Below are 22695 nucleotides of genomic sequence, written 5' to 3' on the forward strand. Positions count from 1 at the left end.
ACAAAAACAATCCTATCCAGCCTTTGTTTGTCTTGTCCCATGTTAGTCTGCTGAAAAACAGAAATTGAACGCCCAGAACTTTCAAGAAGCAAGAGCTGGCTGGACAGACTAGAGCCATTAATTCATTTTTATGAGACTGTAAGTATAGGTGTAGCATGTTTGTGATAAGATAGAATTGCAATGTTTATTTTTAAAAGAGAAATTTAATATTGATTTTTTTTAAAAAATCAAAAAGATCCAATTTAAATTAAAAAGTCTGATTTTTTTTGTTTGTTTGTTTTAAATAATAGATTTTTATCCATCCTGGTCTCAGTGCTACTCAGATTTAGCCCAGTCATCAGGGTGATGGGACTCCAGGTTGGTCAAATTTGAATGAGTGGCACTGCATTCAGATTTGGTCCAGTCAAGGTAGAGAGCGGAGCCAAACCTGAGCAGCACTACTACCCCCAAAGTTGCAGTACCCATAGCAGAAAGCTAAGCCTCGCCATCCTTGCAACACAGGAATTGCAGGAGCTGCCATTGTGTGGCGAATAGCAGGCAGGACCCTCCTAACATACCCAGGAGACAGGATCCAACAGAAACTACATTAGTGCCTCCATTACCGGGCTAGTTGCTATACTGCAACAGGCCATAAACATTTGTGAATGGGTCTGAGCCCAAAAAGGTTGATAACCACTGGTTTAAAGGACCAGTTTTCAAGCCAACTTTTCTAAGCAGTAGTGCTCTTTTTAACTGGGTATAAATCTCAGTATGGTGAAAGACCTTCCATACAAAGCCCAGTTCTAAGAAAAATAAATTCTTGTTTGGATCTTGATAGAGATGTAAGTGACTAGTCAATTGACTAGTTGCTTCCTCCTCCACCTCCCCCCCCCCCCCCCCTTGGTGCCAGGCAGCAGGGCAGGTGGAGCAGGAGCCAGTGCTGCAGGGAGCTAGCTTAAAAGCCGGTTCCCACTCCAGCACCATCTCTGTGGGGGGCAGGAGAGACAGGAGAATATTGGGACCAGGTGCAAGCCAGGAATCATCTGATTCCAAGCTCTGTCCTAGATGCTACGCCTCTGCTTTTTAAATGTATTAAGAATCATTTAAAAATCGGAAGCACAGTGTGGGGGACTTGGCTCGAGCTGGGACAGCTGATTCCCAGCTCGCGCCCGGTCCCCTACCTGCACTCCAGCCTTTTTACATTCAAACCTAGTGTGTAGCGGCGAGGACCCGGTGCAAACCTGCTCGCTCTTAATACATTTCAGAGGCAGAACTGCAGCAGGATTAGCTCCCAGGGCTGGGTGCTAACTCTGCTGCTGCTCCCCCGCTTATCCACTAATCGATTACTTGATGGAAAATCCATCGACTAGTTAGTTAAACTAAATTTAACATCCCTAAATCTTAATAGAATCTAAATTATGCCACTATTGTCTTCTCTGTCCCAGGTGATTTTCCTGTTCAAGCAGATTACATTCACTGCTTTCTCATAAGCCATTAATCACTTAGGGTTGGGTGATGAGGATTGGAGAAAGGAGTGCAATTTACTGTGAGGTGAGATGGGAGAGTAGCCTGCTTTCTGAATGTCCAGTCAGTAATCCATATAATCAAAAGAAGGGCATGAGAGAAGGCTTTGCTAAAATTACTTCCTAAAACCAAAAGGGAGTGAAAACATCTTTCCTAGATACTGAAAAGTATGGGAAAGATTTCCACGTGAGGAAGGAGTAAAAAGGTTTAGGCCTCGTCTACACTAAAAAATTAAGTCAACCTAAGTTAGATCGACCTACAGCCACTACAGTAATTACAGCAGTGGTCATGTCCCACTGTGCCTCGTCTGTCATTAATCCATGTCCTCACCAGGAGCGCTTCCCTCCCGATTTAGCTGTGTGGAGCATTGTGGGGCAGTGACAGCTGGGGTCCCCTTGCCACCACTCCATGGCTTGTAGCTGAGATTGTCTTCCTTAGGGCAGGAGGACTCTAGCGAGCAGGGGAAGTGGGAGAATGCTGATGGCCAATATTATCTTAGTACTAAGCCTCTCTCAAAGGTGGAATTATTAGGTTGGTGTGAGGGCAACTTATATAATCAGGAGCAACGTTCTAGTGTAGACACTTAAAAGCAATAGGCTGATGTAAGCTGTCTTGTATTAACCTGACTCTGTAGTGTAGGCCAATCCTTAGTGTTTTAGAGAAGGAAATGAAAAAAGAAGAGATATGCTAACAGTGTACAGTAGTGAATTGTGTACACACTTTTTTTCTTGCATTCTCATCATACAGGAACAAGCAGATACTCAAACTGAAAAGCCCAAAATGTAAAACTGATACAAAGAAGTACTTTTTCACATAATGGGTGATTAATTTGTAGAACTCGTTGCCACAAAACATAATGGATTTTTAATGGATTTTCTTGTTATTCTTAAACATGTCCAGTCTTTATTGTAAATCCTGATTTACAGTAGCAAAGACTTTTTTAAAAAAATTGTCATTGGAAAGGATATAAATTATACTTCAGATCATAAATGCAGGGAGAAAGAAATTTACCCTGCGTACAAATAATTTCACCATTTTTTTTCCTCTAAAGCAGCTGGCCATTTTTCCTTTCAAAGATGTGATACTGGAATGGGTGGATCACTGCTCTGACCCAATATGAAACTTTCAGTGTTGGCATTATACATTTATAAATGGAAGTTATGATCGTGATCTGAGGGCCTTTCATACTCATTGATAATACAAAGCAGAGACATCATAATGCACCAGAGGTATTGTAAGTGTTATATCTATATCATGCTATCCTACACAGGGGCATTTGCAACTATGTAATTTACCTTCTTAAATGAAGTTACTCTGGAAATACACTCCCTGCTTTTAATCGGCTGTGATAGCAAGTTCCTTGCTGCAAGCATTTATTGAGTATTTTCTTCTTATTGGGAGTTAAAATGTAAGGGTTTTCCAAGGGATGAATAAAAAAGCTGGAACAGGATTATAACACATTCATTTTTGTCCTAATGGAACTGCAGTATGGTTTATTTGCATCCTACTGAGCATAACAAGAGCAAGATGATGCAGCTTAGTCCCAGAGAGAGCTTCCACTGCAGTTTATAGGACAGTAGAGCTGTTAAAAAGCATCAGTCATTTTATATCTCCATGACAGAGATTAATTGTTCTGATCTGCCTCCCTGTTACATGGCTACACAGTCATTGCTCGGTTCAGCTACAAAAAAGGGTATTCAGAAAGGCAGATCTAATGTGGTGGAAGGCATAGCTATGCCTCTTGACAGTGAATTACACATTGACTCTCTGGGTAGCTTAATGCAATTAACTTTTTATAAAAATCTGAGGGCTTTCATGAAAACATTAATAAGTTATTAAAGATGTTATTTCTCAGAGCTTCCTTTGAGGCTAAATGTACTTCAGTGAAATAGTTAACTGGTATAAAATCTTATCCTTTTGCTTGACAGGACTGTTGCATTAAAATAACCAGTCACTAGTATTTTTATGTATATAATTACCACAGTGGAGCAGTCTTGTTGATCAAAGTGGACAATTAATAAAAACTCTGATGTTGATGTTAGTCAGATTTCTGAAGAGATGGCCAAGTAACCAGCATCTCTAGCTGCTCGGAGACTAAGAATGAGGAGAGAGGATACCAGGATGCCAGAGGCAGAGGAGATATAAGAAGGTGGTAGAAGGTGGACGGTGAGGAGAGCAAAGATCAATAAAGCAAGGCTTTCTGGGGGGGCAACAGAGTAATTAATGCTTTACATGGCTAGCTTTCTACTTTATTAATGCAACATTCCATACCATCCATTTTTAAGCAGAGCGCCTGTTTTTTCTGCTTAAAACGATAGTACTTGATCCAGTATATGACTTTCCTAAGTATTGTGGAAAATATTGAAAAAAGCTGCTACAGGCAGTCCCCGGGCTACGTACAAGATAGGGACTATAGGTTTGTTCTTAAGTTGAATTTGTACGTAACTCGGAACTGGCTCCAGATTCAGCCGCTGCTGCTGAAACTGACCAGGGGCTGACTACAGGAAGCCGGAGGCAGAGTTGCTCTGCCCCCAGCTTCCTGGAATCAGCCACTGATCAGTTTCAACAGCGGCTGAATCTGGAGCCTGGGACAGAACAGCTGGGGCGCTGCCGGGTAGGTCCCCCCAGGACCAACCCGGCAGCACCCCAGCTGCTCTACCCCAGGCGTCCACAACAAAAGCCTGGTCTCCTAGGGGGGGAAGTGGGGGCGCACTAGCTGCGCCCCCCACCCCACCCCCAGCAGACCAGGGAGACCCGGAGCAAAGCCGCGGAGGCGGCGGGGTCCTGCGCCTCTGCGGCTTTGCTCCGGGTGTCCCTGGTCCGCTGGGGGGGGGGGCCCAGCAGACCAGGGAGACCCAGAGGAAAGCTGCAGAGGCGGCGGGTGTCCCTGGTCTGCTCGGGGTGTCCCTGGTCTGTTGGGGATCCCTCCTGAGCAAAGCCTTGGAAGCGCGGGACCCCGCCGCCTCTGCGGCTTTGCTCGAGGTGTCCCTGGTCTGCTGGGCCCCCCTCCCCCCGCCCCCAGCAGACCAGGGACACCCGGAGCAGCTTTTCTCGCCCTGGAGGACGCGGTGTCAGGACCACTGCGCATCTGGGTGGTCCCGCCACCCGCGAGTTCCGGGGCAAGAAAAGCCCCGTTCGTAAGTGCAGATACGACATAAGGCGGATCCACGTAACTCGGGGACTGCCTGTGTGTGTGTGTGTGTGTGTGTGTGTGTGTATATATATATATATAAATATATATGAAGGGTCCAGAGATTAGTTTATCTGCCAAAAAACTCCAAACCCCTATGGATAATTTCAAAAGGTTTTTTCACAGCAAAGGTAACAACATCAGTGAGATCCCTCTATTAAACCATACTATAATAAGCCCAGAAATCAAATTTTCCCACAATGTGAAGGAATATCCATATCAAATACTGAATATGGTTGCTTCTGGAGAGTTGGTGGGATATTCTTACGTAGCATGATGGTTGACTCGTAATTCTTGTGAGCATCAGATTGGAAAATGTGATGTGTATGTGCTAGAGCAGTGTTTATCGAGCAGTGTTTCTCAACTAGTGGTACGAGTACCCTTAGGGGTACTCGAGAGAAGTCGGGGGTACATTAGCACAACTGAAATTTGGAGGAAACTGAATATTTGTTTTTAAGTTTTATAGCGTTTTATTATTTTTGTACTTTTTACACCCCAAAATTTCATCGCCCGCCCGGCTATGATTAAGTTGTTTAAACAAATGTATTGCAATGGTAGAAAAAAAAATTGTCTGAAAACTGTAGGTACTGGGGATACTTTTTTTCTTTTTTTGAAAAAGGGGTACTTTATTAAAAAAAGAAAAAAAGCTTGAGAAACACTGTGTGTGCATCGAAGTTGAATGTATTGACAGTACATGTTCCATTTGGACTCTCCTCTGAGAGTCATGATGAAAACGTTTGTATGTCATGTTAAGTTGTATTTAACTTCCAAAGGGGTGGCATAATCATAGCTTCTGTTCATTTGATTAGGTAATGCGCATACTTAGCACCTCCAAAAATCTGGCTTTTGTTATGTGGATGCTTAATTTTAGACAGTCGTATCCGAAAAGTTTTGCCTGTGTATGAAACTTCTAATTTTTACCTGCATAAAAATGCTGTATTAAAAAGCTTTGAACGTGATTATAGGCTTATAAGGTTGTTTTTTCTAATGGCCTTTACCCATTTTAAAGATTTAGGCTATGTCTACGTATCTCCTGCTGATAAAACTACTGCCTCTTGTTGCAGTGGGTTTTATTTTGTCATCAGGAGGCCTCTAACCACGGGAGAGAGTAGCTACGCTGCACTTTAGAGTGGTGTGGCTATAACATCATGGTTGCACCATTTTAAGCTGTGCAGTATAGATGTAGCCCTAGCCTGACACCTGCCTAACACAGGCCATATAGAAATTCACCTAGTCATTCTCTACCAATTTCTGATTAACCTGTGTTTCTAGTCTGAATTTATCTAGCATCATCCTTTAGCATTTGGATCATCAGTTCTTCGTGAAATTATGGAATAGGTATTTCTGTTCTTGATAAATAATCCATTTGTTATACATGGGTTTAAAATGAGCTCTCAGCGAATGGACCAAGTAACACAATTTGTGCTGCATTCATGTACTCAAATAGTTGTAATGAAAATTAAAGCAAACCTTGAAGCAGGCACTAAATGACAAGTATGAAAAGTCCAAGCCCCATACTTACTGTGACAGATGGCATTTTTTGCATGTACTGCAATAATTAAAACTTTTTATTGAGGGTTTTGTATAATCAAATATGTAGGGAATATAATGCAAGATGAACAGCTAAGTATATGAAATTTGCAGGAATGCTTATGAATTGATTAACTTTAAAGTATGCCTTCTAATGCCTCTAGATTTGCAAAATACATGTTCATGCACAACTTTTTGTGTTCAATTCTGCATGTATACAAGTAACATGCTTTATACATGAAGTCCTGTTTGCTCACATGCATTGAACATAAGATTTTGTGCAGCATGTTCCAGTGCAGAAGACATTGGATTATTGGTTAGGACACTTGGATCCATGCTAACTTGCTATATGATGTTGAGTAAGTTGCAGTTCCTCTGGCTGTGCATCCATTTTCCCCTATTTAAAATGGGGGTGAGGGTGGGAGTTAATATTTATCTCCCTTTGTATAACACTTAGATATTAATGGTGTTGGCCGTATTAGGGATTGTAATTAATAATGCAATGCCATTTGTTAAAAAGTCATATTCGCAATAGTAATTAATACTAATATTGACTTTTGTACACTGACTGCTTGCACAAATAACGGTTGAATCCCTGTTTGAAAATCTGGCCTCTCAACTGTGTTCATTAATTATTTATGTGAAATTATAGGTTTTTTCCAAGTGTTTTGGTCAGTAGCGAGTGCTATTTTGCTAGTTCGGATTCTTTATTCAAGGGAAAAAGATTTACTGCATTGCTTCCTTTTTTTCTTCTTTTTTAATAACATTTCAATCCAAGTACATGAAGACATTTAAAAAGTACAGAACTGTTATTAGTGGCACTGCAAAACACTTCAGCATTTATTTGTACCTCTTTATTCTATGCAAGTATGTGCAATTATTTCTAGATCTTAATCCTTTCCGTTTCTTCAAATCCATAAAGCATGGACCAGCTGTTGGTGATCTTCATAACTGTAAACTCACCACTGTCCTCTTGGCCTAGGAATCTTCCATCAAGAAAAGTAAACTTTTCTATAAAAACTAGAATTGTAGCTCGATAGAAAAAAAGCTATTGTCCACTTCTATCTGTTGTAAAAATGTGCAGAAATATGTTTACCTTTTGGATACACACTTTTGGCCTGGTCTACACTACATGGGAAGGTTGAATTAAGATATGGAATTCCAGCTATGTAAATTACGTAGCTGGAGTCGATGTATCTTACATCTCATTTCCGTACTGTCCACACAGTGGGAGGCTGATGGGAGTAATTGCTCCCCTTGGCTTCCCTTATTCCTCGTGAGGAGCAGAAGTACCAGCACAGAATGGAGTGTCCTTTGAATTCATTCTAGTGGATTTATACTAGAACCACTAAATCAAACCCTGGAAGATCGACCACAGCAGCGTCGATATTCTGCATAGTGTACATGTGCCCAAGCCTTACCTGGGAAGATATTTTACATAACTCTGGAAAATTAAAGGTTGGATCCTGGCTGCAGGCATTTGTCTACACAAATCTTACATGGTACCACACTCAACTTAAAAAATACATAGCCCTCTGTACATAGATACCAAATTGTTAATACTATTCTGCCATCTTTCATTATAGGCTCTGAAAGTGCTTTACAAACATTGAACTTCAGAAACCTTCAGGGGTGGAATTTGGGGAGATAAATGCAATTATCACGGCTGGGCTGTGGCCAGAAAAACCATATGAACTCCCTGGTCTTTACCCTTATGAAAAGGGCTGTGGGACTCTGTCAAGATGTCTCCTTCATGTCCATGCCTCCCCCTCCAAAAAATATCTGTTGGTGAATCATACTTTTTCTTTTGGGGTTAATAAAAATTAACACTAATTGTGAGTAATATGACAGTGATGTGCCATATCCTGAACAAATATTATGGAATTAAACCTGTGGTTCTCAAACTAGGGGGTTGTGACTCCTCAGAAGGGTCATGAGATTATTACAGCTGTCAGCCTCAACCCCCAAACTCTGCTTTTTCTTGGGCATGTCTAGTATGTTAAATGTAGAGTGTTTTTCATTGGGGGGGCGGGGGTAACACTCAAAGGCTGGCTGTGTGAAAGGGGTCACCAGTGGAAAAAGTTTGAGGACCACTGAATTAAACCTTACAGAATTCAATTTAATACCTTTGTATTGTCCATTGTATTGAAAATGCAAATGTTTGTATATTATTGTAAAAATGTGCAGAAATATGTATACCTTTTGGATTTGCCTTTAGGAGGAAGGCAGGATTAATGTCTCTGGAAGCTATTAGGAACTTTAAATATCTTTTTGGGGATAGTAAGCATGAATCATATTTCCTAGGAAATGCATAGGAGTGAGGGGAAAGCAAATAACCACCTCAAATCCATCTTTTTGAAGCTGCATTTTGAACAGAGATTCATTTGCTGGCTGATAATGTGGACATCAGAGAGCCAGGCTAGGTAAATGGGTGACTCCCTTGCTTGTAACAGTTGTTGATCAGGACAAAGGGTGCAATGAACTTGAAATCTGAGGAAAATGCCCAGGGGAATTGAAGGCTTCTTCTAATGGAGCCCATGTTGCAGTTGAAGGGATCTCTATTAAACGCATTAGCATGTGTGTAGGTTCTTTATTGCTTTTACCATAAGAATAAATTGGTGCTTATTTAGAAGACGCTTTGGTAACCTATATTTCAATTAAACTGTGTACTGTTGGAGGAGAAAAGTGAAGCAACCCTGCCTAGACTGTCTCTTTCTGGGAATAACACAGTGAAGCAGAGAACTGTTGAACCTAGACATACCACAGCCAGGAGGGAGAGGGATGCATGTCTGTCAGCTATTGCCTCTCCTAGGTGGAGTCAGAAACCTGAGGGTGGGCATCCTCATTGAACTACTGTGGGGAAATATATGTGTAGCTATTCTGAATTATGACACTGCTTGTGCAGTTTAATTTTATGATGTTTTTTATTGAAACCGTTCCCCTTCAGAATCTGGTTAAAAACAAAACCATGGTCCGGGTTACTGTAATACAAATAGAAAGCACTTCGCATACGTGGTAAAAAGTGAACTAGACTAAAACTGATCACTCAGTATTCCTCCCGGCGTGGTTGTAGTAATGTTCTTTGTTTACATACTGAACACCATGAAGGAATAACAGATGTACACTTCAGGGAAGAATTCTTTCCCTTTAGTACTGACTTCCTGAGAACTACAAAACATCGATAACCTCCCTGATAACGCCATCCTTGCTACCATGGATGTAGAAGCTCTCTACACCAATATTATACATGAGGATGGATTACAAGCAATTAGAAACACTATCCCAGAGGATACCACTGCCAGTCTGGTAGCAGACCTGTGTAACTTTGTTCTCACCCACAATTATTTCCAATTTGGTGACAACTTATACCTCCAGATCAGCGGCACAGCCATGGGTACCAGCATGGCCCCACAGTACGCTAACATCTTTATGGCTGACTTAGAACAACGTTTCCTCAGATCCCGTCACCTTTTACTCCTTCTCTACTTACGATACATCGACTTTGCTATTGGTAGAAGTGCTGAAACCATCTCCCTACATAGGTGTAGCTTTCATAATGTTCTTTGACTTTTATTTATTTGCTCTAAAACAGGCTCCTCATGCAAACCAGTAAAATGAGAGAAATGTAACACTGCTGTTCTAATCATTTACTGCAATCATTGTTTTTTGTTCTTGTAGGTGAAGCCTTGAAAGGAAAGATAACTGTTCTCAAGAATAGAAAGGATCCACGGTCCCTCATTGTAACACTTTCAGTGAACAACACAAAACAGATGTACAGCCTTCAGTGAACGTACTAAACAGATGTGAAACGATATGAATTTTATATGGATATGACTTAAACATTAAACAGGTTTTCTAAATAAAAATGAGTTTTGGCTCAAGAATGCAGCAGGAGTTGGGGGAGTTGGAACTGATTGGCTTTTCATTGGTGTGGTCTTGCAGCTCTGACAAATTTATGAAACCAAATCCAACTGCATTTCATATAATGTGGAGAGACGGAATGAAAATGGTTTTGTTAGATGGCTCTACCAGAAAAGTCAAATACACCTCTGACATTTACTATAATGATAACATGCTGTCTGTAACATTTGTACTCAGCAGAGCCTTTCTTATTTTTAATGTTCTCACTGGCAAATCTGATTATTCTTACCAAAAAAATCTTAGCTAAGATTAACAGAGGGACAAATAATGTGCAGACTTCATTTCATTTTTATTTGGCACAACTCAATATAATTCAGTGCTTCAGGATTTGGCCCATCATGCTCTAGTGATGAAGACTACATTTGTTTTTATAAACTTTCTATTACAGTATGAAGTATTGTCAATTGTGTAAATTGCATTTGTCAAAATAAACAAATTTCATTTTGTTATGCAGTTCCCTTAATTTTCATTGTTCATTTATTGGAAGATTAAGAACATCAATATCTACAGTGGCTCTCGTAGTGATTACTGAAGTTTTTCCTACTCTGGTCTATTGAACTAGCTTTTGCAAACTTGCATATGTATCTGGGTAGTAATAGAGATGTAGCCGTGTTAGTCTGGTCTAGCTGAAACAAAAGACGGGACTATGTAGCACTTTAAAGACTAACAAGATGGTTTATTAGGTGATGAGCTTTCATGGGCCAGACCCACTTCTTCAGATCAAATAGTGGAAGAAAATTGGCATGACCATATATACCATCCCTTTGATTGTATCCCTTTGGTATATATGGTCATGCCAATTTTCTTCCACAATTTGATCTGAGGAAGAGGGTCTGGCCCACGAAAGCTAATCACCTAATAAACCATCTTATTAGTCTTTAAAGTGCTGCATAGTCCTGTCTTTTGTTTCATGTATCTGGGTAATACCAATGTCCTTCATCTGCTCTTTCCTTCTTCAAAGCACAGTTGCACACAAATGCAGACAGTTGCCATCATATGCCTGTCTGCTCTCATCCAGCAAAACAAAATCCTATGGAGCTACCACTTATAAAAAACAGTAGGCGAAAGATCTGGAGGTGCAGATAGTAAGAGCATGGGTGGATGCAGGTGCATCTCTGAAATGCACTAGCCTGCTGGCCACAATACACCATTGATAGGGAGGCCAAAACTGCTACTAATCTATGGGCTGAATTGCAAGTAGAACAGCCTTGCAAGTATGTTGATTCCTTTTCCCCGCCTACCTCTTCTTGGGGTGAGAGCATAGAACTTGATTTGTCCACAATGGGGAAAAAATTGGCTTGGGCATTATGAACATGACAGGAATGTCACCCTATGTTACGAGTAAAAATTGACATTGCTTTAATGTTGGATACTAGACCCTTCTAAAATAACCCTCTCCACCCTCACCCCCGCAAAAAAAAAAAAAGTTCGAGCCAAATTTTCAAGAGCTCAGCTCTCATTTGGACACCTTAATGGGAACAGCTGGAGGCTAAGCCTTTCTGAAAGTCTGGTTACTTCATGGAGTGGCCTGAATAGTAGGTTGTCATTGGAAAAATCACTTGAGATTCCTGCAGTAACACTAACACAGCTGTGTTGTGTGCTTTGTGGTGATTAATAATCAGTTGCAAAATTTGAATCCAACTTTCCCAGCTCACAAGGGAAGAGGGAGGGTGCTATATTTAGTTGTTTGTTTGGAGCTCCTTTCTAATTAATAAAATCTGTCAATGCTTCCTATCAGCACTGTGATTACAAACAACAAAATTCCACTAATTCATTTCCATTAACTCATCTATTTTAATTGTTCCATCTGAGTAAAGTTTAGCAAGTGAATTGCATAAATGAATTGTGGTTTTGTTTTGTTTTGTTTACTTTTCAGTTTCTACTTTTTTCTTTGCTGCTATTGGTAGGAGTTTTAAAGTTTTTATTATTTTTATAATAATCCATTGTAATGAAATGTAATTGAATGGTAATTTCTTGTAGGCAGTTCACTAAAAATTTGAGGCCCTCCCCCCCCCTCCCCGATTTTAATATCTCAAATTAACGTAAATCTTTTGAACTATGAGTAACAGTTTTAGTGCTAATTTTTTTTATTCTTCAATAATCTCCAAAATATTTTTTGGCTTATTGAAGCAATATCTAGAAAAGAGGGCTGTTGGGAGGAGGGAGGGTGAAGAAGAATCTAATTAACTTTCCAGCCAGAAACTTGGGTCGTTTAAATTCAAAGCCATATCAAGGGAAAGGGAAATAGACATTTCCTTCTATCTTCAAATTTAACAGATCAGTTTTAATAATATTTTGTGAGAACAGCTCAATACTTAAAAATATTTCCAAGAACATGATCATTAATGGTGGTTAATGACCAGTTTGCTAGTTAATGGCTCAGGCTCCGGGCTATTAAAGCAAACAGATTGGTCATTAGCTGCAGTAACTACAGAAATTGAGGAGAAAGCTACTGTATTCAATTATCTCTTCTAGTAACCCATAATTATTTTTGGTCTCTTCCCCCCACACATACACACCCTTGCAAGGGAAATAGTTGGAAAAAATTTTTCATTAGTGATTAACATTCTCTGCAAAGAATATGTACCATTTGCTATGTGTTACAGATGCATGTCCCTGAGACTATGCAGAGCTTTCAAAATGCAAAAATGTTTAGCTTTGAGGGATAACTTGTCTAAAAACTGCATCTGCTTTCAGTAATAATGAGTTATTTACATCAGTCATCAATTTTCCCTCAGGCATAATTTATTATAAAAGGGTATAGACCAAGACTACTCTGTTGCATTTGTTTAATGGTTAATAGAAACTGTAGTAATCTCTCTTCAGATAAACATGAGGACTCATACTGTACTTAGACAAACACATGCAGAGGATGTGCCTAAAACTATAACCATGTCCCTTTTAATACATGTGGCCTGATCTGCAAGAGTGTTAGGTACCTACTGCTACCAATTTGTGTTTGGATGCTGGACTGCAGGAAACTCAGTTTTCAAACTCATCTTCTTTTTCTGGTAGGTAAAGTTTTTAATCTTTGGTTCATCAAAAGTTATTCAGGGGAAATGTAAAACTTGTCTGGCCAAGCTGCAGAAGTGATCTTCTCATTACCCATGAGGGGAAGGGGAAACCAGACATTAACATGTTTGCAGCTCCAGACCGTTGATTAGCAACTCTCTTGAATGGGCTTCCTGCTGGTGGCCCTAATAGGATTTCTCCAGGTGTACCTTACTTTGCCCTTGCTTTTTATTTTATTGCATAGTGTTTACTTTAATGAGACACAGCTCTCTGTGTTGCAGCATAAGGCTTTTGATCTTCAGCTAGGGCTTTAAGGGCAATTCAGAAAGAACCTGGATATATTTACAAACACAAATGGAGGCTGCTAGCAAGATTGCTAGTCACATTTTTTTTATTCATCAGCTGAATTGTAAAGAGTTCAAACAGTCTAGCAACTGTCATGTGCAAACATACTTACTTGGGAGTTCCTTAAATTCTCTTCAGCTTTGATTCTTAACCCACGATCAACATTTTGTGTGTCTGGTTAAATTCCATGTGAATAAAATGTTCAGCAAGATTTCTGGCAGTGCCCCACAAGAGTTTCACTAACTCTTTCTATTGAAGTTTGTAGGGAGAGTCCAAAGCCCTAACCCATGAAGTCATAATTCAAAGCTAGGAAGTGAGAGAGCAGAAGGACTGAGGGAGCTTACTGTAGGGCACTTGAAAGCTGGAGCAAGATTACTAAATGACCTAAGCAGAGACACCTGGTGCAGGGAGGGGACCACAAGCAACAGGTTTCTTACAAGACTACAAAAGCAGTTGTCTGGTAAGCTTACTGTGGGTGTCCACAAATGAGTCAGATATGAACTGGATAACTAGGTGAAGCCGGGCCACATCTCCTAAGAATGTACCCTAACAGAAGAGGACTAGATGAAAAAGGAAGCCTTTTGTTCGCCCAGACTTGGAGGTAATTCATACCTTGGGACAGGTACTTGGTTTTACTTTTGAGTTGTCTGAATAAACTTGGTCCCCTGTGAGGGTGTTGGTTCATTCATCAAAATATTTTGTCCAGGGTCTTCGTCATTCATCAAAATATTTTGTTCTGGAATCTCTTTTCAAATATCACCAAGAGTAGGTAAGGAAAAATTCTATAAAAGCAACGAGGAGTCCTGTGGCACCTTATAGACTGACAGATTTATTGGAGCATATGCTCCAATAAGTCTGTTAGTCTATAACGTGCCCCAGGACTCCTCATCGCTTTTGCGGATTCAGACTAACACGGCTACCCCTCTGATACTTGACCCTTCTCCTATGACTGTCCTAACCAAAGAGCTATGAGATGCTCTGATGTGGGGCTTCAGTCTTTCCTGAACGCTTTGGAGTGCAACCATACACCATTTAAAGTCTGATTGGTGTGAAGCTAGCAGGCTCCCTACCCAGGTTAAAAGCATTTGCAGAAAAGAGCATCTAGATTGGCACAGATGCTTTTCCGCAAGAGCACTTTTTGCAGAAAAGCGTCCGTGCCAAACTAGACGCGCTTTTCCGCAAAAAAGCCCCAATCACTATTTTTGCAATCGGGGCTTTTTTGTGCAAAACAAATCTGAGCTGTCTACACTGGCCCTTTTGCGCAAAAGCTTTGTGTAAAAGGGACTTTTGCCCGAATGGGAGCAGCATAGTATTTGGTTGGTGCAGCCCCCAAGACTTCCTGACATGTCCCTGTGTCTCTTAGGTGTATGGGTGGCCACGGGCTCCATATGCTGTCCCCACCCCGAGCACCAGCTCTGCAGTTTTCATTGACCAGGAACCTGATTGCAGGGGTGACACACAAAGCCCTCAGCTCCCCCTCTGCTTAGGAGTTGAAGCAATATGCTGGGTGCTTCCTGGGAGCCACTTGAGGTCAGTGGTTCTGGGAGCCTGAGCCCTTTTACATGGCCCGACTCACTGGCCCAGCCTGGAACCCTCTCTTGCACCCTGAAACTTTCATTTCTGACCTGACCTCACCTCAGAGCTAGCAACTCCAGCTCTGTGAAAATGAATAAGGTAGAGAGCGAACAGTGGAGGAAAAGAGGCTGAAGTAAGTGGGGGACAGGGCCCCTGGGAATGGACAGTGCCAGGTTTCTACAATGGGTGGTGGTGGATTTTCTGCAATTAGAGAGTTGGCAACCCTAAATGACAACTCTATATCCTCTAGGAGAGGAGAATAAGTAGTTCACTTGGGCTAAGCCCCTTGGCAGCTGTGTAGGAGAACAGAGTTCAAGTCCTGGCTCTGCCAAAGACTACCTTTGTGACTTAACTGTAATCCTGGAAATGCGTGTGTGGAAACTGCATCAAAAAATGTATGCGTCTGCTTAAAGCTAAACACATGTGCATACATCTGGTTAAAGCCTGCATCAACATATTTTGCTCTGCCTCAGTTCCCACCCTGTACAATGGGAATAATACTTTGCTATTTCACTGGAGTAATGAGGATAACTGCACTAAAATTTGTGACTGACAGCCATTTTGGGGTAAGGGATTCACAGTCCATATGAGACTCTTCAAAGAGAAGATTGCTTAGATAGTATAAATCACAGAACACTGCACAGGCATCAGCAAATGCTGACACTGTTTGAAACAGTGACATCCAGTTACACAAAACAGAATGTAAAATGGCTGATGCATTATCTCTTCTGTATAGCAGGCAGCTGAAACAAATCAGGAGCACAGTAAATAATGACTGAGAGGTTAGACATGTAGAAAATGAGTTTGGCTTTGTTGTGAGGAATGTCTAGTGGGCAACATGAGGAAGGCTTGGCCTAAAGGAGCTAAAGTGTATAAAATAAATGACAAAAGATTAGAGAAATTGAATTGCTCAGGAGACTGATGGTGAGAGATGAAGCCTTTCATCTCACCACCATCTAAATCAGTACAAGCCCAAGTGACCTAAAATTGTAACCACTTGGTGACTGTTTGGCCTAATATGAACTCCGTAGGTATTCTGTCAACTTTACAGTTGGCAGTAATTGGTCTCTGATGACAGCATTAGCAGTGCAAGGACAAGAAATCTAATCTGTCATCTTACTGCTTATGGTGGTCCACCTGGATTTGAAATAAGGCCTGCTAATAGGATATTTGAAAATCTGCATATATTGTCTACCTACTAGTCTGTGATTTAGGACTGCAGTTTCACAGGTACTAAATTCTGATCTACTCAGCTGTTCCCTCATATTTCTGAACAGAAATCAACTCTTGTTACAGAGACATCCATGAACCCTTTCTGTGAAATGAGAGTTTCTTAGTTGCTTTGGATTCTTGCTAAAGCTTTTAGTGTTTTACATGGCTCTGACACCTTCCATGGCAAATAAGAAGTGGGTTTCAGGCTTACCGAACCAAACAATACCATGAAACAATCAAGTACAGCTTTACAACACTTCATTGCTGCTCTTGCAAAGATTAACCAAAGCAAAACAAAAGACTCATAATGAGAGCTATAGCAAATTAAAGGAGAATAAAACTTACTCAACACGTTAATTCTATTTTCCACTTGGGTACTGTTCATAAGTTACTGTGGAAAAGTGTGTATGGAGAGATGGCAAATGTGCCCTCTTGACAGAATGTATTTTGCTTCCTACGATGAAAAAGAAAACCCTGCTCTCTTGTGCACCCTTGTCCCCCGAAATTCCTTTCCTCATATTTGGTTGGCAGAGGTGCTATTAAAATACCCACATTGCACTTGGAGGTCTAGGGCCCTTGTGAGATGTTTTCAAAGGTGTCTAAGGGAATTTGGTGCTTAAAATACTTGCCTAGTTTCATAATCTTGTTTCTCTACTTCCTTGCAACTTGTGGTGGTGGTGGTGATCTGTATAAAATGGCTGTCAAGTGTTTACACAGTGAAATGTGTTAATATGAGACATTACACCAAAGTGGGTATGAAAATGACCTACAAAGTAAGGTAGTGAGGGATCAAGCTCTTAGGGCTGGTCTATATTAAGGAAATCTTTATTGCTGTAATCTCCTAGGCTGCGTCTAGACTGGCATGATTTTGCGGAAATGCTTTTAACGGAAAAGTTTTCCGTTAAAAGCATTTGCGGAAAAGAGCGTCTAGATTGGCACGGATGCTTTTCCGCAAGAGCACTTTTTGCGGAAAAGTGTCCGTGCCAAACTAGACGCGCTTTTCCACAAAAAAGCCCCGATCACCATTTTCGCAATCGGGGCTTTTTTGTGCAAAACAAATCTGAGCTGTCTACACTGGCCCTTTTGCGCAAAAGCTTTGTGCAAAAGGGACTTTTGCCCGAATGGGAGCAGCATAGCATTTCCGCAAGAAGCCCTGATTTCAGACAGTAGGAAGTCAGTGTTCTTGCAGAAATTCAAGTGGCCAGTGTTGACAGCTGGCAAGTTTTTCCACAAAAGTGTTTCTGTAAAAGCAGCCCTAATGTAAACTTCCTGCAAAGTGACATTGCCAGCTAAACTATACTGGTTGATGCCCATCTTTTCCCTGTGCCATATATCTATATTGAGATTATTATGCTGCAAATTCCCCTGATGTAAACTGGTGCTTTAGCTAACCATATGTGCAGTATTACATAACAGAGTAGCAAGTGAGGTGCTTCTCTGAGGCTTGAGAAATACACTTTATGAATGTAAACACACACTCTTGGTTAGCTAGTATACCATTGTTTGCATACTTGTTGACAGCAGGGTATGTTACAGTCACTTTTTGCCAACAATTTCTGTTAGAATTTAATGTCAGACAATGCCCCTAACTTTGGGTGAGAGAACATTTTCAGTGATAGCTGGAATCTCCATTAGACAGAGGAAAGATGGTCTGGTGGGGAGAGGGCTACACTGGGAGTTGGGAGCTGGGTCATATAAGTATTCTAGGTAGAAATAAATAACTACTGGGGGACACTACTGGAGCTTCAGTTACCCAAAAATCCATCTTGACCAGTAAATAGAATTGACTTTTGATTAAGCCATTAAATGAGTTATGCAAAGAAGGGGAATGACCAGGAATGGTATCTTCTAATAACATTGACCTCTGTCACAACACTGGGCATCCTGAAACCAAGATCCATTCAGCTGGAAAATTGGATGGGATGTGAGCATGGAGCAGGCCTTCACTGTAACTCAGTTGCTATAGCTGAACTATTCTTGCCTGCATGAGTAAATTGACATAAAGCTTTAAGTTGAGAAGAGGAGCCATCAGGGAAAAGCCAACAAAGATCCCTTCTGTTCTCATGTAAACTATTTTTCTAGATCTTTGATAACTCTGTATTTCTCAGCAGGGTTAAATGGCTTCAGCTTTACTTAGGCCACAAAACACACAGTGCCTAAGAAACAGTAAATGTCATGCAGTCTCCCTAGAGAGAGAGAGGTTAGTGGACTTGCTCTCATGACACCTGCAGCATCCCATCTCTCTTCCAATGGGGACACAGACACTGAAGTGGGAGACACCATCACAGGATCTTGAGAGCTTTCCTTCAGGGGGGCAGTCCGTGCAAGGCTGGAAGGAACACTTGTGTGGAAAGAGGTTTTCTGTTTATTTTTAAAGAATTAAGAATTCTAGGTAAATGTGAGACGTTGGTTATCCAACTACCATTTCCTCTAACCCAAAGGACTAAATTATCAGGAGTAACTGGGGATTTTGGATGCTTCAAGTTTTAGGTGCCCAAACTGATACTTTAAAAGCAGGGACTAATTTTCAGAGTGTGATAAAAACCAGGACTCTTTATGAGATCAAGCGAGAAACCCTGAAACTCAATCGTCACTTGATAACTCGGGCTGTGAATCTTTTAATTTTGGCTACTCTCTCTGTCTGACTTTTACTTATGACTGCTCTGTTTGCTGTTGGTTATGAAGCTATAAACTGATAGTTACAGCTTCAGGTAAGAGGAATAAGCAGAAGTGACTGATGAACCCCTAAGGAGTAAGATACAATTTTTCTTCAAATATTAAGGTAAGCTATTAGCATATAAAACAAAATGGTATTTAGATTTTTTTCCACTGATGTTTCTGTAAGAAGGAACTTTGTTTTTCAGTTCTCACAATTTTGTTTTTTCTATATTTTTACTCTTGTGGCTAATTATTGCTGCATAGTAGCAAAGAATAGGTTGGATTTGTCTCTGAACTTCTCCAAAGTGTCTGGCTGGAATTCTAGCCTGTTCAATTTTAATGATAGAGGCTAGCTGCCAAGTCTGGATTTTAATTACACCATGGAGCAGACTTTTTGGATTGGACATATCTCTGGATAACTGGGCTGTATTTGCTAATCAATGTGTACTTGCCTGATTGGTTCATCTATGTCATAAGTCATTACCATAAAGCAATTATGGTGCAACTGAAGGATGTGGGTAAGCAGGATTTATGACAATCAGCCATGTATATGCTATTGTGGGCATGGAGCAGCCAGGTGTACTTTTTTATCAATAGAATAGGATTGGACTTGTTTCTTTGTGTGCTCTTGGATTTACTCCCCAAGGAAGTGTGTCTTGATCATCAGCAGTGATGGAAAGGAGAGTCAGCAAACAAAGGGGAGCATAATGGAGTTTTCATAAAATATTATGTTTTCAGATCTCTGCCAGACTTGAATTCTACCACTGCTGCTCTGAGGATTTTTCAGTGCTTGAATTCTATAGGCAGTGCAATTAGGTATTTTGTACATTTTTGTTAAAGAACCACAAGCAAAGTGAAAACAGTATTCATTGGTCAATCTGTCCAATTGATGTACTGCCATTATTGCAGGTCTCGTTTTTCAGCAAGCCGTAGGCTAGTCAGTTTCACAGCAATTGTTGTCATTACCAGTCATGTTTGGACGGTACTCCAAGCTTAGAAAATCTCTCTGGAAGAGGCTATGTATACTCTTTTCAAAATTTCCTCTGCCTCAGTCCTATGAATGTTTGATTTGTTACAAAACTGTGGAGTTCTTAGCTTTTGAGTTTGGATTTTAGAAAGATTCATTTATCTCCAATATGTATCCTGATTGATTGATTATGAATTATAGATATTGATGAGCTAAGAATTCCCAGTTATCATTTTGATGGGGCTTGTCCCATGAGTAGGCCCAATATTATTAAAATCACTCGATAGTTGGGAAGTGTGTCTGAGTATGACTTCATGCTACAGGAACTCTTCTGGTTAGTAACACATTTAGCCAAGTCACAAACACTCTGCAGGATGCACATCAGAACAGCTGTGTACTCACAGGACCCCTTGAATAACAACCTGAAAAGTTAGCCATCTGCCTTTCTCATTGCCATCACTTTCCTCACTTTCACCAATGGCCATCATCATGGCACATTCTGAAGACTACATCTCTCTTTCCTAATGCCCACAGCTGGGATGCAACTTCTGTAATATGTTATGCTGATGCCACTTTATCTAATGCATATTCAGTAGGATTGTTTTCCCTTTCCCTTATTTGTATTTCCTCAATCTACTCATGTTGGTGTCCTCTATCTATTGGTTAGGACATTAATACGTGTATCTAGCATTTCAGCTCACAATCAGACTTATCACTCCTTGCTTAAACAGATTTGTAAGTATTACTTCCATGCTCTTTTGTGGTAGTACTTGGTGGAACATTCTAACTCCTACCACTGAGCAAGCTCGTCTTAGTCCCCAAAATCTCTTCTAAAGGTAAACATCAATCTATGCAAAGGGGTTACCGCTTATTTAACCACACTTAGGATAACATATACTTTCTTTAATATCTTATATAGGATGCAAGCTTGGAGGTTTCTCGCGTTACGACTGACTATAAAGAAAGCATCTAAATATAGTGAAGATAAATAAGTTAATATAATAAAGACAAGCTAGCCCTATGGGCTACAATTAGATCTTTCCAGATCATCTTACTTTAGTTTCTTTGTGCTCGGAGATTGTTGCAATAATTAGTGCTTCTCACCTGCAATGTATTTTACTATCTGTGAATCTTCACAACATCCTGGAAAGAAGGGAGTTGTTATGGGGAAACCATATTTAAAAAGGTAAGATGGGTTGCACGAGGGCACAGCAAGAATCAGTGTCAGCATTGTAACATGGCACTTCACAGTTGGAGTACTCTGCTCAGGCCAATACATCACACTTTAGAGCTGAATATTTATGCAGAGCACCTCTGGTCATAGTACCAGAGGTACTACCAGAGGTAATCTCTGGTCATAGTACCCATATTTTAAAATACACTACGAAGCTAAGTTGCCATCATCCACAGTAGAATTCACCAAGCCTCAAAAGTAAATCCACACACCCTCTGAAAAATCCTGCAAGAATAGGCTTTTCCATGTGCCCTCCAGGCCAACAAATCTGGAGTCTATTGGGCCAAGAGTGGTGGGAATTAATTTCAATTAAAGGACAATTAAATTGCTTTTGTTTGGTATTTAATATATTTGCACTAGTGTCTCCAGCTGAAAGTAGGGTCTCATTGTTCTATGTGGTGCAGAGCCAAAAAGCAAATGTGCCCTGAACAGCTTACAATATAAATACTGTAGACAAGACAAAGGTGGGGAAGAGGCCCATTCTCTGCTGTTTTGCAATGGGGGCACTAAGAAATCAAGAGAACAAGTGTCTTGATCAAGGTCATCCAAAGCCACTTTTGGGGTGAATAAAAGCTCCTTCATCCCAATCCAATGCCTTAATAACACTACCATTCTTCTTGTCCTTCGCTAAGCACTACCAACCCTGAGATCCACAAATCTAAGAACTCTGTCAGCCTGCCCACCTTGCATTATCTCACCTGCCGTGATTGGTGTACAACAGTGGTCACCAATCTACTGATAGATCGTGGAGCCTCTGACAGGTGATCCTGCCTGGTCTGGCCAAGAGGTTATTGAGCCCAGCACTTCAGCTGCATTTCGCACCCTCTCCCCTCCCCCCTCCCCCTGACTGCTCCTGCCCTTTGCCTTGGAGCTTTTCTCCTCAGGAGTCTCCTGCTTTTCTGGGCAGGGGAGGGAGAGGAGGGTTCTGATGTCAAGGTGCCCCCTCCTTTCCCACCCTGTATTGTATCTCCACAAAGCAAAGAGGGGTCATAGCAGGACTTGGAATGGATGGAGTATGCTGGCTGCTTTTGGGAGTGGTGCAGGGCCAGGGCAGGAGTGAGCCTACTTTAGCCCCACTGCACCACCACCCAGGAGCCACCTGAGGTAAGCAGGGCCCAGCTGGTGCCCACATCCTAAAACCCTACCCCAGTCATGAACTCCCTTCTACACCCCAAGCCCCTGTCCAAGCACCCCAGCATCCAAACGCCCTCCCAGAGCCTGCACCTAGAGCCCCCTTTGGCAACCCAACTGCCTGCCCCAGGCTCAGTTTAGAGCCCCTCTCACACTTCAAATCCCTTAATCCAAGACCAGAGCCCAAACCCCAACCCTGTGCCCCAGACTGGTGAAAGTGAGGGAGTGTGGAGGAGAGAGGGAGGACGGAATGAGCATGGTCGAGGCCTTGGAGAAGGGGCACAAAGGAGGTGGGGCAAGGGTATCTTGGGTTGCACTTAAATTCAAAAAAAGCGATCTCATGCCTACAACGGTTGAAGACCACTAGTGTACAAGGATACAAACCTTGGGTTTGTACCCAAAAATGAAGTGAAAACC

At 41.2% G+C, this 22695-nt stretch overlaps 1 protein-coding gene across 1 annotated transcript in view; it reads left to right on the forward strand.

Annotated features, from left to right (window-relative positions):
• The window catches only part of PRMT3 (protein arginine methyltransferase 3), a 111634-nt gene extending 101032 nt beyond the window's left edge, over positions 1-10602 (forward strand). The window contains exon 16 of the mRNA XM_075927736.2: positions 9902-10602. Coding sequence (XP_075783851.2) covers positions 9902-10011 — 110 coding nt within the window. The 3' untranslated portion in view covers positions 10012-10602. The remainder of the gene's footprint in view (positions 1-9901) is intronic.
• Positions 10603-22695: the final 12093 nt, after the last annotated feature.

The sequence above is a fragment of the Pelodiscus sinensis genome, chromosome 5, assembly GCF_052426305.1.
Source record: "Pelodiscus sinensis isolate ZL-2025 chromosome 5, ASM5242630v1, whole genome shotgun sequence".
NCBI lineage: Eukaryota > Metazoa > Chordata > Testudines > Trionychidae > Pelodiscus > Pelodiscus sinensis.